The sequence below is a fragment of the Scomber japonicus genome, chromosome 6, assembly GCF_027409825.1.
Source record: "Scomber japonicus isolate fScoJap1 chromosome 6, fScoJap1.pri, whole genome shotgun sequence".
Classification (NCBI taxonomy): domain Eukaryota; kingdom Metazoa; phylum Chordata; class Actinopteri; order Scombriformes; family Scombridae; genus Scomber; species Scomber japonicus.
The window spans coordinates 6,498,917-6,512,212 of record NC_070583.1 but is presented as its reverse complement, the minus strand read 5'-3'; the positions used below and the strand labels follow the sequence as shown (position 1 = coordinate 6,512,212).

General features: G+C 39.7%; 1 protein-coding gene across 1 annotated transcript; it reads right to left on the bottom strand.

Annotated features, from left to right (window-relative positions):
• Window positions 1-1,730: 1,730 nt before the first annotated feature.
• LOC128360206 (myosin heavy chain, fast skeletal muscle-like) lies at window positions 1,731-12,683 on the bottom strand. The gene is made up of 39 exons (XM_053320581.1): window positions 12,477-12,683; window positions 12,174-12,317; window positions 11,927-12,083; window positions 11,789-11,816; window positions 11,597-11,708; window positions 11,417-11,509; window positions 11,264-11,327; window positions 11,043-11,141; window positions 10,855-10,958; window positions 10,622-10,760; window positions 10,400-10,518; window positions 10,150-10,299; window positions 9,905-10,075; window positions 9,526-9,820; window positions 9,070-9,149; window positions 8,898-8,985; window positions 8,694-8,811; window positions 8,465-8,588; window positions 8,232-8,368; window positions 7,867-8,122; window positions 7,463-7,705; window positions 7,167-7,343; window positions 6,901-7,046; window positions 6,723-6,813; window positions 6,215-6,604; window positions 5,938-6,064; window positions 5,736-5,854; window positions 4,731-4,927; window positions 4,439-4,622; window positions 4,185-4,350; window positions 3,885-4,009; window positions 3,440-3,748; window positions 3,156-3,359; window positions 2,946-3,071; window positions 2,692-2,862; window positions 2,455-2,559; window positions 2,267-2,362; window positions 2,013-2,144; window positions 1,731-1,859 (listed from the first exon to the last, which is right to left on the bottom strand). The coding sequence occupies exons 1-39, from the start codon at window positions 12,681-12,683 to the stop codon at window positions 1,842-1,844; spliced, it is 5,811 nt and encodes a 1,936-aa protein (XP_053176556.1). The 3' UTR covers window positions 1,731-1,841.
• Between the last annotated feature and the right edge of the window lie 613 nt (window positions 12,684-13,296).

Genomic DNA, 13,296 nt, shown 5'->3' with positions numbered 1-13,296 from the left:
GATTTTGATGCATTATTCATATTTGTACAGTGTCAGTTTAAAACAAAATAAAGAAACAAAAGAAGGAAAGAAAAACTTACTTTGGGATCCTTAGGGACAAACATGTCCCCATTAAAACTACATTTCTTAATCCCCCTTCCAAAATATGAGTTTATTCCCCCACCAGATAACATAATTTAACTGTGGGTATGAGTGTCACAGTGTGGTGTGTATTGAAAAATAAATGTGTGTGTGTGTGTGTGTGTACGTAAATGTGTGGATAATTTATATTGTCTTGCAGGTCTGCATTTACAGCATTATGTCTAAATCTGTCTCTCTATCTCCCACTCTCACACACACAAACACACACTCACACACACACACACTTTCACTAACAGACAATTAACTATAAACACACACATGTAAGACAATACAAATTTAAACTTTAATAAACTCCATTTGTACCTGCATATACACACATTTACATATACACACTCACACACACATTTATTTTTCAATGCACGCAGACAAACCACACTCCCACTCCCATAACCAGGTCATTTTAGATGCAACCACATTTTTCACTGGTCTGCTGTGTTTCATAATACAGCACATATTTTGGCAGGGAGGTCAAAAATGTAGTTTTAATGGGTTTTAATGGGGACATTTTTGTCCTTAAGAGTCTTAGGCCCGAGAGCCCCCACAGGCAGGGGCAACAGCACCTCCTATTTAATGAAAAGTGTCTCAGGGCAGCTAAACAAGCACAAATAGTCATATGACACACCGTTTTGTTCAGAAGAAGCTCAGCTTCAGATTTACAGTTCAACAAAACACAAGTCAAACACAGAGAAACTGATTGCTTCATTTTCAAAAACTCTCCTCTGTCTAAGCACTGATTGTGCCCGCAGTCATCACGGTCCTCCTATCTTTAATTTCACGATTTCCACACAAACTACACATCAAATAAAAGCTGATTCCAGCAGTGTGACTCCCATTACTGTCCGATCGAAACTCGCAGAAGAAACCGTCAAAGAAAAATCCAAAAAAACTTCCTATTGTAAATTTACAACTACAAATTATGTCATACCTTCGCTGTTTTTATGGTTAAAAGTTGTGTCTGGTCGCATAATATTCCTAGTAACAGCTACACCAATGTCTCTGGATCATTTTGAGCCGATTCAAGCCAGTTTCCATTTATTTACATGGTATGGGGGATGAATTGCTGCCTCGTCGTCCTCAATGCAAACACACGGTCTTCTTTGTCTCCATCTAGTGGTTGAACTGTGCTATTGTGACAGATTAAAATTAAATATTTCATTTATGCTGCGTTCAATCTTAATTTAGTCTGACCCTGTAACGTATATGCTGACGCTTTCACCTCTACAGGTATCTCACAAGTGTTACCTTTACTATGATGCCAATGTTATTCATATAGACCTTGTAGTTACAGAGATATACTATATTCATGTTGGGTCATGTCATTTTCAAGCAGGACCCTGAACGAGAGGCCTAGGGAGGAAGAGGTTTTAAAAGGAACAGCTATGTCTATATAGTGTAGCATAGAACTATTATAAGTGACTGTTTGAAATAAAAAATGAATAAATTAAAAAGAATATCCTTGGAGAATGTGATGCCATGTGCATAAACACAGCCCAAATGATCAAGAAAATAAAAAACAAAAAGCCAAAAATGTCCTTAGTGAGGCACAAGGGTTGAAGAGAAACTAGAGAGTAAATAATACAGAGTAAATATTGTTACATTTTGAGGAAAAATGTTTATTGAATAAACACAGTGTAAGAAGACAATTAAACAGCTAGTTCATATTTTATGAACTTTGTCCAAAGGCTCCGAAAGGATGTCTCTTATTCAGCATGTTCAGCCTAGAGAGAAAACAAGACAGAAGATTTAGTAGTCAGCAGTATCTATTCTTCAAATAAAAAGTAAATTAAAATGGAATGAAAATATGTGGCTTGTAAAAAATTAAATTAAGGTGCCCACATATTAATCTTTGTAAAATATTATCACACGGTTACCTTTCCATGATCACGGCTTTTGGCTCTCAGCTTGTTGACCTGGGATTCAGCAATGTCAGCACGCTCCTGAGCTTCCTCCATCTCATGCTGGACCTTCCTGAACCTGGACAAGTGAGTATTGGCTTGCTCCTCCTGCAAAGGGTTTGGAGTTGAAGTATGTTGTATTTTTTAATTTTACATCATATGTTTTCTTTCTGTAATTTTTGATTGGTGCGACATTCCTGTATAAAAAAATGACAACAAATGTGACTCACAGCCTCCTCTGCCTGTCTCTTGTAAGCCTTGACTTTGAGCTGCAGCTTATCCACCAGATCCTGAAGTCTGTGCACATTCTTCTTGTCCTCCTCAGTCTATACAAACGAAGCAATGTTACTGCGCTATATAGAGAGAACATTTCAAAACCAAGAAATCATGATAGTTTTTTAGTTAAATCCCAACTTACCTGGTAGGTCAGCTCCTTCACTCTCCTCTCATATTTGCGGACTCCCTTAACAGCATCAACTCCACGTCTCTGCTCAGCATCAACCTCAGTTTCCAGTTCACGAACCTGTAATGTGATGATGCATAGTATATCAAAACCTTGTAAGGAATTTTTGCAGTGAGAAAAGTGAATTAATTCTACATATTGAAAGTGTGAAAGTGTGATTAACACCATGAAGCAGATGTATTAAGAGCATACCCTTGACTCCAGTTTCTGGAGCTGCTTCTTGCCACCCTTCATGGCCAGGTTCTCAGCCTCATCCAGACGGTGCTGCAGGTCCTTGACTGTGACTTCCAGGTTCTTCTTCATCCTCTCCAGGTGAGCACTGGTGTCTTGCTCCTTCTTTAGCTCCTCAGCCATCATGGCAGCCTGAAATGATGGGCATCATGCATAAACAAGTGTGAAGTGAAGTGTTGTGAAGTGAAGTTGAATTTTATAAAAAGAAGACTCACATCAGTGATAGCCTTTTTGGCTTTCTCCTCAGCATTTCTTGATTCCTGAATTGAATCATCCACTTCACCCTGAACCTGTACAAGGTCAGACTCCAGCTTCTTCTTGGTGTTCAACAGGCTGGTGTTCTGAAAATTTAAAAAAAAAATTATGTTATGTATACAAAAGCTGGTATGTATACTATATTTTCTTGTTAATTATTGAATACAAACCTGAGAGTGAAGCAGTCCAACACGCTCACTAGCATCAACCAACTCCTGCTCAGCCACTTTGCGTCCCCTCTCTGTCTGCTCAAGTGCGGCTCTGAGCTCCTCAATCTCAGCCACCATTAGGCCATTTCTGCGCTCCACCATGGCAACCTGCTCCTTCATGTCTTCCTGTCCTCTGACAGCATCATCAAGGTGCAGTTGGGCATCCTGATAACACGTGCAAGGGTAAAGACTTAACTTTCTTTGCTCTGTAAGATTTGTTTATTCATTGATCAGACAAAGCTCACCTTGAGCTGTCCCTGGACATTCCTCAGTTGTTTCTGGGACTCAGCAGCCTGCCTATTAGCATGACTCAGCTGAATCTCCATCTCATTCAGATCTCCCTCCATCTTCTTCTTGACCCTCAGGGCATCATTCCTGCTCCTGACCTCAGAATCGAGAGTGCTCTGCATGGAGTCAATGACCCTCTGGCTGTTCCTCTTGATCTGCTCCATCTCCTCGTCCTTTTCTGCCAGCTTCCTGTCTACTTCACCTTTGATCTGGTTAAGTTCAAGCTGAACACGGAGAATCTTGGCTTCCTCATGCTCCAGTGTACCCTTAAAGAAAAAGTTGAACATACACTTAAAGGTTATTTTCTAAAAAGAAATCAAGAAAAATTTCAAATGAACACTATTAACTCTTTTGTATTTTATCACACAAGTGGGTTTTTTGTATTGTAAATTATATTTTTACCTCTGCTTCCTCCAGTGCTGACTGAATTTCAGTTTTCTCAGTCTCCACAGTCTTCTTGGATTTCTCTAGCTCATGGATGCTCTTTCCACTCTCACCAATCTGTTCAGTCAGGTCTGAGATCTCCTCTGCAGCATATTAAGAGCCAAAATCCATTGCAATTAGGTATATACATTATATGTAGAAACCACATTTTTCCACCACTAACTTTCATGACCTACAGCTACAGAAGTCAAGGAAGAAGCTGTATAATCACTACAATCAGGAATTAATATTACTTTAAATATTGTGGGATTGACTTACGCTGCAGGTTCTTGTTCTCTCTCTTCATGGTCTCCAGATGATCCAGAGCTTCCTCATAAGAGTTCTTCATCTTGAACAGTTCAGTGCTGAGAGAGCGAGCCTCTTTCTGGGCTCCTTCCAGCTCTGCCTGGCCCTCCTCATATTTCTGTTTCCATTCTGCAAGGACCTAGAATTATATAGATCAATAACAATGATTAATTACCAAGATCATTTTGTGTTTCATTCAAACCAGTGTGGTTTTGATTTCCTGTTACCTTATCAAAGTTCCTCTGCTTCTTGTCAAGGTTGGCAGCCAGAGAATTAGCTCTCTCTACATCAATCATGAGATCCTCCACCTCAGCCTGTAACCTCTGCTTGGTCTTCTCCAGAGAGGCGCACTTTGAGTTCACAGCCTCAATGGACTCCTCAGCATCCTGCAGACGCTGGGCAAGCTTTTTCCTGTTGTGAAGAATTGTTTATACTTAATTGCATGTTGATAGTAAAATATTTGGAATGTTTTCTGGAAAAGCAAGCAATTGAATTGAAGACTAATTTAAAATGACTTACTTGGACTCCTCCAGCTCCTCAGTGCGCTGGATAGCATCAGTCTCATATTTGGTTCTCCACTGAGCCACTTCACTGTTTGCCTTGGACATTCCTCGTTGCAGCTCAGCTTTAGCCTCTTGCTCCTCCTCAAACTGCTCTCTGAGCAGATCACAGTCATGGCGGGCTGATTGAACACCATGGGCCAGGGCATTCTTGGCCTGAAAAATTTAAGACATATTTTACTGACCAGACTAACCCTAACCCTAACCCTGTTTACAATGCCAAGGATAAAAGTATTTTGGTAAATGTTCTTCATAATGTTTATGGTCATGATAATTTTATTTATGTCACTGTGACACACACTGTGTGTGTTTCACTAAAAGAATGGGCTTTCCAACAATATTTTTTTCTCTACCTACAACTATCATTCAACCCCTTTAACTGTCCTATGTCTGTCTCTGCAATATCTACCCCTTTAACAAAGTATTTCCTCAGTAGGTATTACTGGGCCAAAAACAAATAAATTTGGAAAAAAAGGGTGCATTAATATTATGAGGCAAATTTTAGGTAAAAAAATAAATGAATTAACTTCAATTTACTCTCTATTGTGGTTCAATAGTCAATGACACTCTGGTCCCTACTTATTTGGAAAAAATGATTGTTTTTAGAATATGTGTCATGTATCATTCTCTGCTCTCTTCTTTGTGGTTACACCATGGGACATTTTCAGGAGCACTAAGTCTTACTTTTGATTTTAAAAAATGTTGCAAATGTTGTCAAATGACAAAAAAACAACACAAAATCTACATATTGATAAACCTGATGCATGCTTTTAAAACTATTTGAATTTCTCATCTTGTCAACCCTTATTGCCTACAATTGTCTCTCATTATTTCCTGTTCATGATTTTCTGAAGTTTTCAGATTTTCATTGTTTGCAATGATAATGACTGACAATTACTTCAAATGAAATGGAGTACCCAGTTCCACCAGTAGGCGAATAATAGGAGATTAAAATGCTTTATACCTTCACTTCCTCCTCAACGTGTCTCTTCAACTCCTCAATCTGCTGAGTGTAAGCCTGTTTGCCCCTGGTCAGCTGGGAAACAAGAGCATCTTTCTCCTCAAGCTGGCGAGAAAACTCACCTGAATGACAAAATGTTAATGAGTCATTTATCAAAATGATCATATGTGGTTTTTATTACTAGTTTTCATCACAGGTGACTCACCATTCTCTGTCTGCAGTCTTGCCCTCTGTGCATTAATGTCATTCAGCTGGCGCACATTCTCATCGTTTTTGGCCTTAAGCTCACTCAGCTGGTCCTCAACAGTTCTGCACATTTTTTCCAAGTTACCCTATGAAAACAAAACATTTAGAATTATTAACATGAACAAAGCAAGTGTCTTGTATTTGTCTAAGTTGGAGACTACTTCATAATTATCCTATACTGTATAATCCATATTTATAACCATTAATGACAGCCAATATTTCAGTTATAAACTTACTTTGGATTTAGCTACAGCCTCCATGTTGCTGGAGAGATCATCAATCTCCATCTTGTACTCGCTCTTCTCCTTCTCCAGCTTCTGCTTGACACGCTGGAGGTTATCAATCTGCTCTCCCAGCTCTGCAACGCTGTCGGCCTGCTTCTTGCGGAGAGCTGCTGCGGTAGCTTCATGCTGGAGGGTTGACTCTTCAAGATCACGGCGCAGCTTCTGGAACTCAGCCTCACGCTTCTTGTTCATCTCAATCTGAGCGGCTGTTGCTCCACCAGCTTCCTCAAGCCTCTCACTGATCTCCTCAAGTTCTCTGGAGAGGTCAGCCCTCTGTTTCTCCACCTTTGCCCGAGCAGCCCGTTCAGCCTCAATTTCTTCTTCCAGCTCCTCAACACGTGCCTAGGTTGGATGATCCCAATATAAAGAAGGCTTGTTAACTGAACACACTATGAGCAGTGATTTTTCAGTCACAGAGTATAATATTCATATGAGTATAACATTCATTTCAAATACTAACCTGGAGCTCCTTGATTTTCTTCTGAAGCTGAGCACCAAGAGACTGTTCATCCTCAATCTTGCTGAGCAACTGGCTGGTCTCAAACTCCTTCCTGGAATAGGAAAAAAAGATATTACTGTTGTATTGCATTATGGCAATGAATCATTGTAAGGATTAAATATAAAAACAGAAAATGTACTTCTTGATTTTCTCATCAGCTTGCTGTTTGTCATTCTCCAGATCCATTATGGATTCCTGGGCCAGTTTCAGATCTCCCTCAAGCTTCCTCTTGGCTCTCTCAAGGTCCATACGGAGCTTCTTCTCTTGCTCCAGGGATCCCTCAAGCTTTTGAGATGATATTATAACGTTGACATTAAATAATGTTTTGAATTTTTATCATGGAATGTCGATTCTCACACACAAATGAACAATACAGATATGTTATCAAAAACAATGTTTTCTCACATCGTCCACTTGTTGTTCCAGCTTAGTCTTGGCCTTGGTCAGAGTGTTGACTTTGTCTTCCTCTGCCTGGAGATCATCCAGTGTTTGTTGGTGAGCCTCTTGGAGGGCTTTCTTCTCCTTGGTCAACTTGGCAAGAGACTCATCTTGAGATGCCATCTCCTCTGTCAAGTTTTTCACCTGAAAATGTCGGGAAAGGGGCATTATTTCCATCACTTTATACCCATATGTTTGAAAGCTAACATCAAATACATTGCCTTATAAAAAATAAATAAATACAGGATTAAAATGATTCCAACCTTGTTTTCTGTGGCATGTTTCTCCTTCTCCACTTTAGCCAAGGTGAGCTCCAAGTCATCAATATCTTTCTTCAATTCAGAGCATTCATCCTCCAGCTTTCTCTTCTTGCCAGTCAGCTCAGCATTGATTTCCTCTTCATCTTCCAGTCTCTCGGTTGTCTCTTTGAGTTTCGCCTCAAGTTGGATCTTGCTCTTAATCAGGCCTTCACACCTTTCCTCAGCATCTGAGAGGTTCTCAACTTCCTAAAGTATATTTTAACATACAGTAAATTAATGGACAATGTATTCTGCACATGTACATAAATAGTTTAAGGGTTAATAAAAATGTGAAAATGTTAACGACAATATTCAATTAATGGAGTGTGGATATGACAGAGTCACTCTTGCTTTCGTATCCTACTTACCGCAGACACTTGCAATTGCAGGTCATTCTTTTCCTGCAGCAGGGAAACCATCTTCTCCTCCAGCTCCTTCTTCTTGGCTAGAGCAGTAGCCAGGTCTGTCTGCATCTTCCCATAGTTCTCCTTCATTGCAGACAGCTCCTTCTCAGTCTCAGCACTCTTCAGAAGAGGCTTGATCTTGAAGTACAGATTCATCCATGGCCAGTTTTTCACATTCATGAATGAACGGATATTGTACTGAATGGAGAAGATAGCTTCCCTGGAAAATTAATACGAATAAAGTGTAACTTTTCTGTAATGCTATTTCATTAAAAACAAAAAAAACTGTTATGAATAGAACAGTTCAGAGTACTGTATGATAATCCTACCTCCTCTCCATCATCTTTACAAACTCTTTCCTCATGAGATATCCTCTGCTGAGAGCTTGAGTCATGGTCACCAGAATAAATAGTTTTTCATCTCTCATCTCCTCCAGAGCACCCAGCAGACCCGCTTTGAAGAACACCTGTGTGGTTGTTTGAAGGGACTCAGTAATCAGCATTCTCTGATACAAAAGAATGTATGTACATACCATATCTTGACATTGTTCATAGAGATTAACCTTTGTGTGTCCAAACATGTATTGAGTGTGATCCACGTCAATAGAGCCTAGCAGCTTCTCACTAGCTTTCTTGTTGTCAATGAACTGTCCCTCAGGGATGACGCTGGCATTCAATACTTTGTATCTACAAGAACATATTGTATTGTTACTTACAATGACCCCACATCTTGGTGGGCTGTTTTTAACTCAACTGAAATCAACTTGATTTGCTTATATTAAATGATATCACCTTTGCTTGAAGTCACCATAGAGGATTCTGCTGGGGAAGCCCTTTCTGCAGATTCTGATGCCTTCCAGCACACCGTTACACCTCAGCTGATGGATGACCAAGAAGTTCTCCATAAGGCCTGAAAGTTCCAAAATCATATTCAAAATGTTTGTTTTCATCAATGTGTCACATTCAGTGTGCAAGATTAGGCCAGGTGCTTCATACCTGGGGTCTTTGATTCATTAGGAATGAGGCAACGGACAAAATGAGGGTGAGTGCTCCTCAAGTTGGTCATCAGCTTGCCCAAGTTCTCCTGTGGATCAGCAACATAAGAAAAATGGTCAACAGTATTTCAAAATTATGGTTTTAATAGTTTAAAATATGAAACAATACATACCCTGAAAAGAGCAGACACAGTCTGGAAGGAACCACCCTTCTTCTTCTTTCCACCCTTGCCACCACCACCAGCAGCAGGCTCTGTTTTCACAAACAGAAAACTGTCAATTAATTCTGCGTGATTATATGTGCATGTGCGTGATTATACATGCATGTATATATTAATACAGAATAGTCAGCAGCTATATTCAAGGCCAAGTGTAACAGACACATGATTTCTTACTCCTCACTACAAACATAGTGAATGTCGTATAACATCATAAATTGCAACTGATTAAGCTGCTAATAGCTAATGTAAATCTCATTGTTGATCACTTTCTTGTACAGGCAGTAATAGAAAACAGTTTTTTAAATTGTGGTTAAAAAAACGAAACGTGTTTTTGATAGAACATATCAGCTGTACTGTTACTCAGAGTTCATGATCACTCTACTCAATCTTATTTCGCACCTTCTGCACCATGTTTTGCATACAGGAAGCACAGAAGTTTGTTGGAGGCCTTCTGGTAGAGCTGAATAACTGAGTCATTCAGGGGATCCTTGTTCTTTTCCAACCAGCCAGTGATATTGTAGTCAACTGTACCAGCATAGTGAACCAGGGAGAAGTGAGCCTCAGGCACACCCTTTTTAGGCTTTGGCTTCTCAAAGGCCTTGGTCTTGCCAAGATGCTGATCATGCAACTTGTTCTTGAAAGAAGTGTCAGAGGCCTTGGGGAACATGCACTCCTCTTCAAGGATGGAGAAGATACCCATTGGCTGAGAAAAAAAAAATCACATCGAAGGTTTAACAGTGGAAGCAAACATGATTAAAAAATCACTTTGACTTGATTGACTACTGACCTTCTCAATAAGCTCAATGCAGGCAGCCAAGTCCATACCAAAGTCAATGAACTCCCAGACAATGCCTTCTTTCTTGTACTCCTCTTGCTCCAGGACAAACATGTGGTGGTTGAAGAACTGTTGCAGTTTCTCATTGGTGAAGTTGATGCAGAGTTGCTCCAGGCTGTTGAACTGTAATTATGGTGACATAATGAGTCATAGAAAAACATTTTTGACATGACTCAAATATTCTTCAGATCACTCACATCGAAGATCTCAAATCCTGCGATATCCAACACTCCAATGAAGAACTGTCTTGCCTGCTTTGTGTCCAGCATCTCATTGATACGGATGACCATCCACAAGAACATTTTCTCATAGATAGACTTGCACAGAGCACTGACAGAATTGTGGACCTAGAAATAAAGATTTTAGAATGATCACAATCATATTTTCTTGTTAAAATGGAAATATTGCCACTTTATATGTTCATATATTGGACTTTCTTTATCTTACCTGTGGCACAGTCTGACCTTTGGTTACCATCTCATTTCCGACCTTGACTCTTGGGTAGCACAGAGCTTTCAACATATCCGCTGAGTTCAGGCCCAGGAGGTAGGCGATTTTATCAGCCACTGATGGAAAACCAAACTGTTAACCATCTGTGAACTGGGATATGTTTACAAATATATGTTATTAATCAATTGTAGATTTTCTATAAGATATTATCCGAGTTACCCTCAGTGCCATCAGGTTCAGCCTGCTCCTCACGCTGCTTCTGCTTGAATTTCATGTTGCCATGATGCATCACAGCACCAGTCAGCTTGTAGATGCCCTGCTTCTCCTCACCGGTGAAGCCCAAAATGTCAATAGCAGTCTATATTGAACATGAAGAAGAGTTATTGGTATTTGAAAAAACTTCCCGGTTGCATTAAGCATACAAGACATACTTAACTAAAATGTTTTCTTACATCTGTTGCAATGAACTCCTCCACATCATCAATGCTCTTCACAGTGATTTCACCCTGACTGACCATTGGGAAGTCATAGGGGTTGGTGGTGATCAGAAGACCCTCTATAGGAGCACAGTAAAAATACACATCATGGCTTGGTCTTTTTCTCTGGCATTATTTAAGTTTCAGTGTACAAAGTAACATACCCAGGAGCGCAGGTTGGTGGCCAGTCATCAGCTGATAGAAGATGTGGTAGCTCCTTTCAGCAGACAACTGGAAGGTTACACGGGACTTCTCCAGCAGATCTAAGAAAAACAAATTTAACCAGACACTGTGTGATCACTCTATTACAGTTTAAAACTGTTACTTTATCAAAACGATATGACACTCCAGATTAATCTTGATTCACATCATGGTTGAAACTTACAAGTTTCAATATCAGCTGAAGCCAGCTTCCCAGAAGAGCCAAAGTGGATTCTGATGAATTTACCCTAGGGAGCCAGATCATTGATAACATCAGCTAATAATGAGCTTGTAATTTAGCAACAATATGTCTTGAGATGTTCCCTGGATTACTTACAAAACGAGAGGAGTTGTCATTCCTCACAGTCTTGGCATTACCATAGGACTCCAGCAGAGGGTTGGCTGCAACAATTTGGTCCTCAAGGGAGCCCTGCAAGAGAGGATTTGAGTTACATGAGCTAAACATTCACATTAACTTTCCTCTGACAAACAATTTTATATTAAACAACCAATTTACCTGCATCTTTCCAGGAGTTGGCTCAGCCTTCTTGGCTCCAATAGCTGCAATTGTTGCAAAGTACTGGATGACACGTTTGGTGTTGACAGTCTTTCCTGCACCGGATTCTCCACTGGGGTATAAGAGACACATGTCAAGATACTGCTTTATTATCATCATATGATTTAGCATTACAGTTTCTGTTATACTTACGTGATCAGGATAGACTGGTTTTCACGATCTGAAATACAAACATAGACATTTCACATGAATTTCTTTTTTGTAATTCCCTCAATAAGCTTATGTGTAAGCTTAATTCTACATGATTTAACACTGCTAACTTTAATTTACCTGTGTGCATGAACTGATAGGCATTATCAGAGATGGAGAAGATGTGAGGTGGTGCCTCAATCCTCTTCTTGCCTCTGTATCCTCCAACAACTACAGCATCATATACAGGAAGCCACTTGTAGGGATTCACAACAACACAAAACAGCCCAGAATAGGTCTGTAATAGAACAAATAGAAAGTAAACACAGTATTAACATTTAGATTCTCAGATATAAATACTCATTGCATTAGTTAAGTGGAAACTTACGTAGATCATCCATGATGCAAAACGCTCTTTGAGGTTATACAACACAGTAGGCTCGTTGAGGTGGGTCATCATGACCATGTCCTCAATTTTATCATACTTTGGAGGGTTCCTGGGAAAGATTTCATCTTCTTTTACAGTAAGTGTCTGGAAAAAGAGAAACAGTAAAAGTGGTTTTCCTAAGATGTCTTTTTCAAATTTAGAGTTCATCAGATGGATGTCCTTGTCAACCACTGTGTTAGTATGAACTTAAAGCCACTACAAAACGCCCACATAGAAAAGTGTCTTCATTGGAAATACACCTACCTCTTTTCCTTCCAGAGTCTCAATGGTGGCTTTGCCACCTTCTCTCTTCACAAGTGTACCCTTGACATACATTTCTTCCTTATGCACCACAAAGAAGGAAGTTTTGGCATCAAAAGGAGCGGCTTGAGCCTCAATCCTTTCCTTCTCTGGCTTCCGGAGGTAGATGGCCGCCGGGCCATAGCACTCCATCTCTGCGTCTGTGCTCATGGTGGCACCTTAGTGGAGACTGAAAAGATCACAGAAATATCAGCATAATACAGAAATGTAAATCTGGTATCCATCTGACGTTGGAGATTTGACATGTTTTACCTCAACTGGCTCCAAAAGAAGATGACTGGTACAGTATGTGTTGGAGTGTCAAGATGCTATGAAGAAGATGGTGAAACATGAGTACAATATTTTTTTTTCAGTTTGTTTTTCTCATTTTAAATCTTACTTGCAGAATGTCAGTTTGAGAGCAGTCAAGTGCGAAGGTCGTAAAACGTATTCACTTAACTTAACTTAAGTGCCAGCTGTACTCAGTTCAATCATCAATTTTCAAAACTGACTTCCACAACCAGAGAAATAGTGCTCCTCATAAAGGTCACTTAGTATACAGTATGTGTTGAGACAGGGTATGTACTGGATATAACTAAGTGTGTGAGTATTTCAAGAAATTGCTTGGAAATAATGTTGATATGCCATGAAATTCCATCTGAATGTCGCCTGAAACAAAGATGAATCAAACAAAAAAATATGGACAAAATACATTTGTAATTACTTTAACTTTACTGACTGATCAAAAGGAGTTAAAACTGAGATCATAGTTGATACACTCACC

Coding starts and splice junctions, on each gene's coding strand:
- LOC128360206 (XM_053320581.1), bottom strand. CDS start 12,683: ATGAGCACAGACGCAGAGATGGAGTGCTATGGCCCGGCGGCCATCTAC. Junction 12,084..12,173: donor TTGCATCATGGATGATCTAC/GTAAGTTTCCAC, acceptor GTTCTATTACAG/ACCTATTCTGGGCTGTTTTG. Junction 10,300..10,399: donor AAGGTCAGACTGTGCCACAG/GTAAGATAAAGA, acceptor CTTTATTTCTAG/GTCCACAATTCTGTCAGTGC.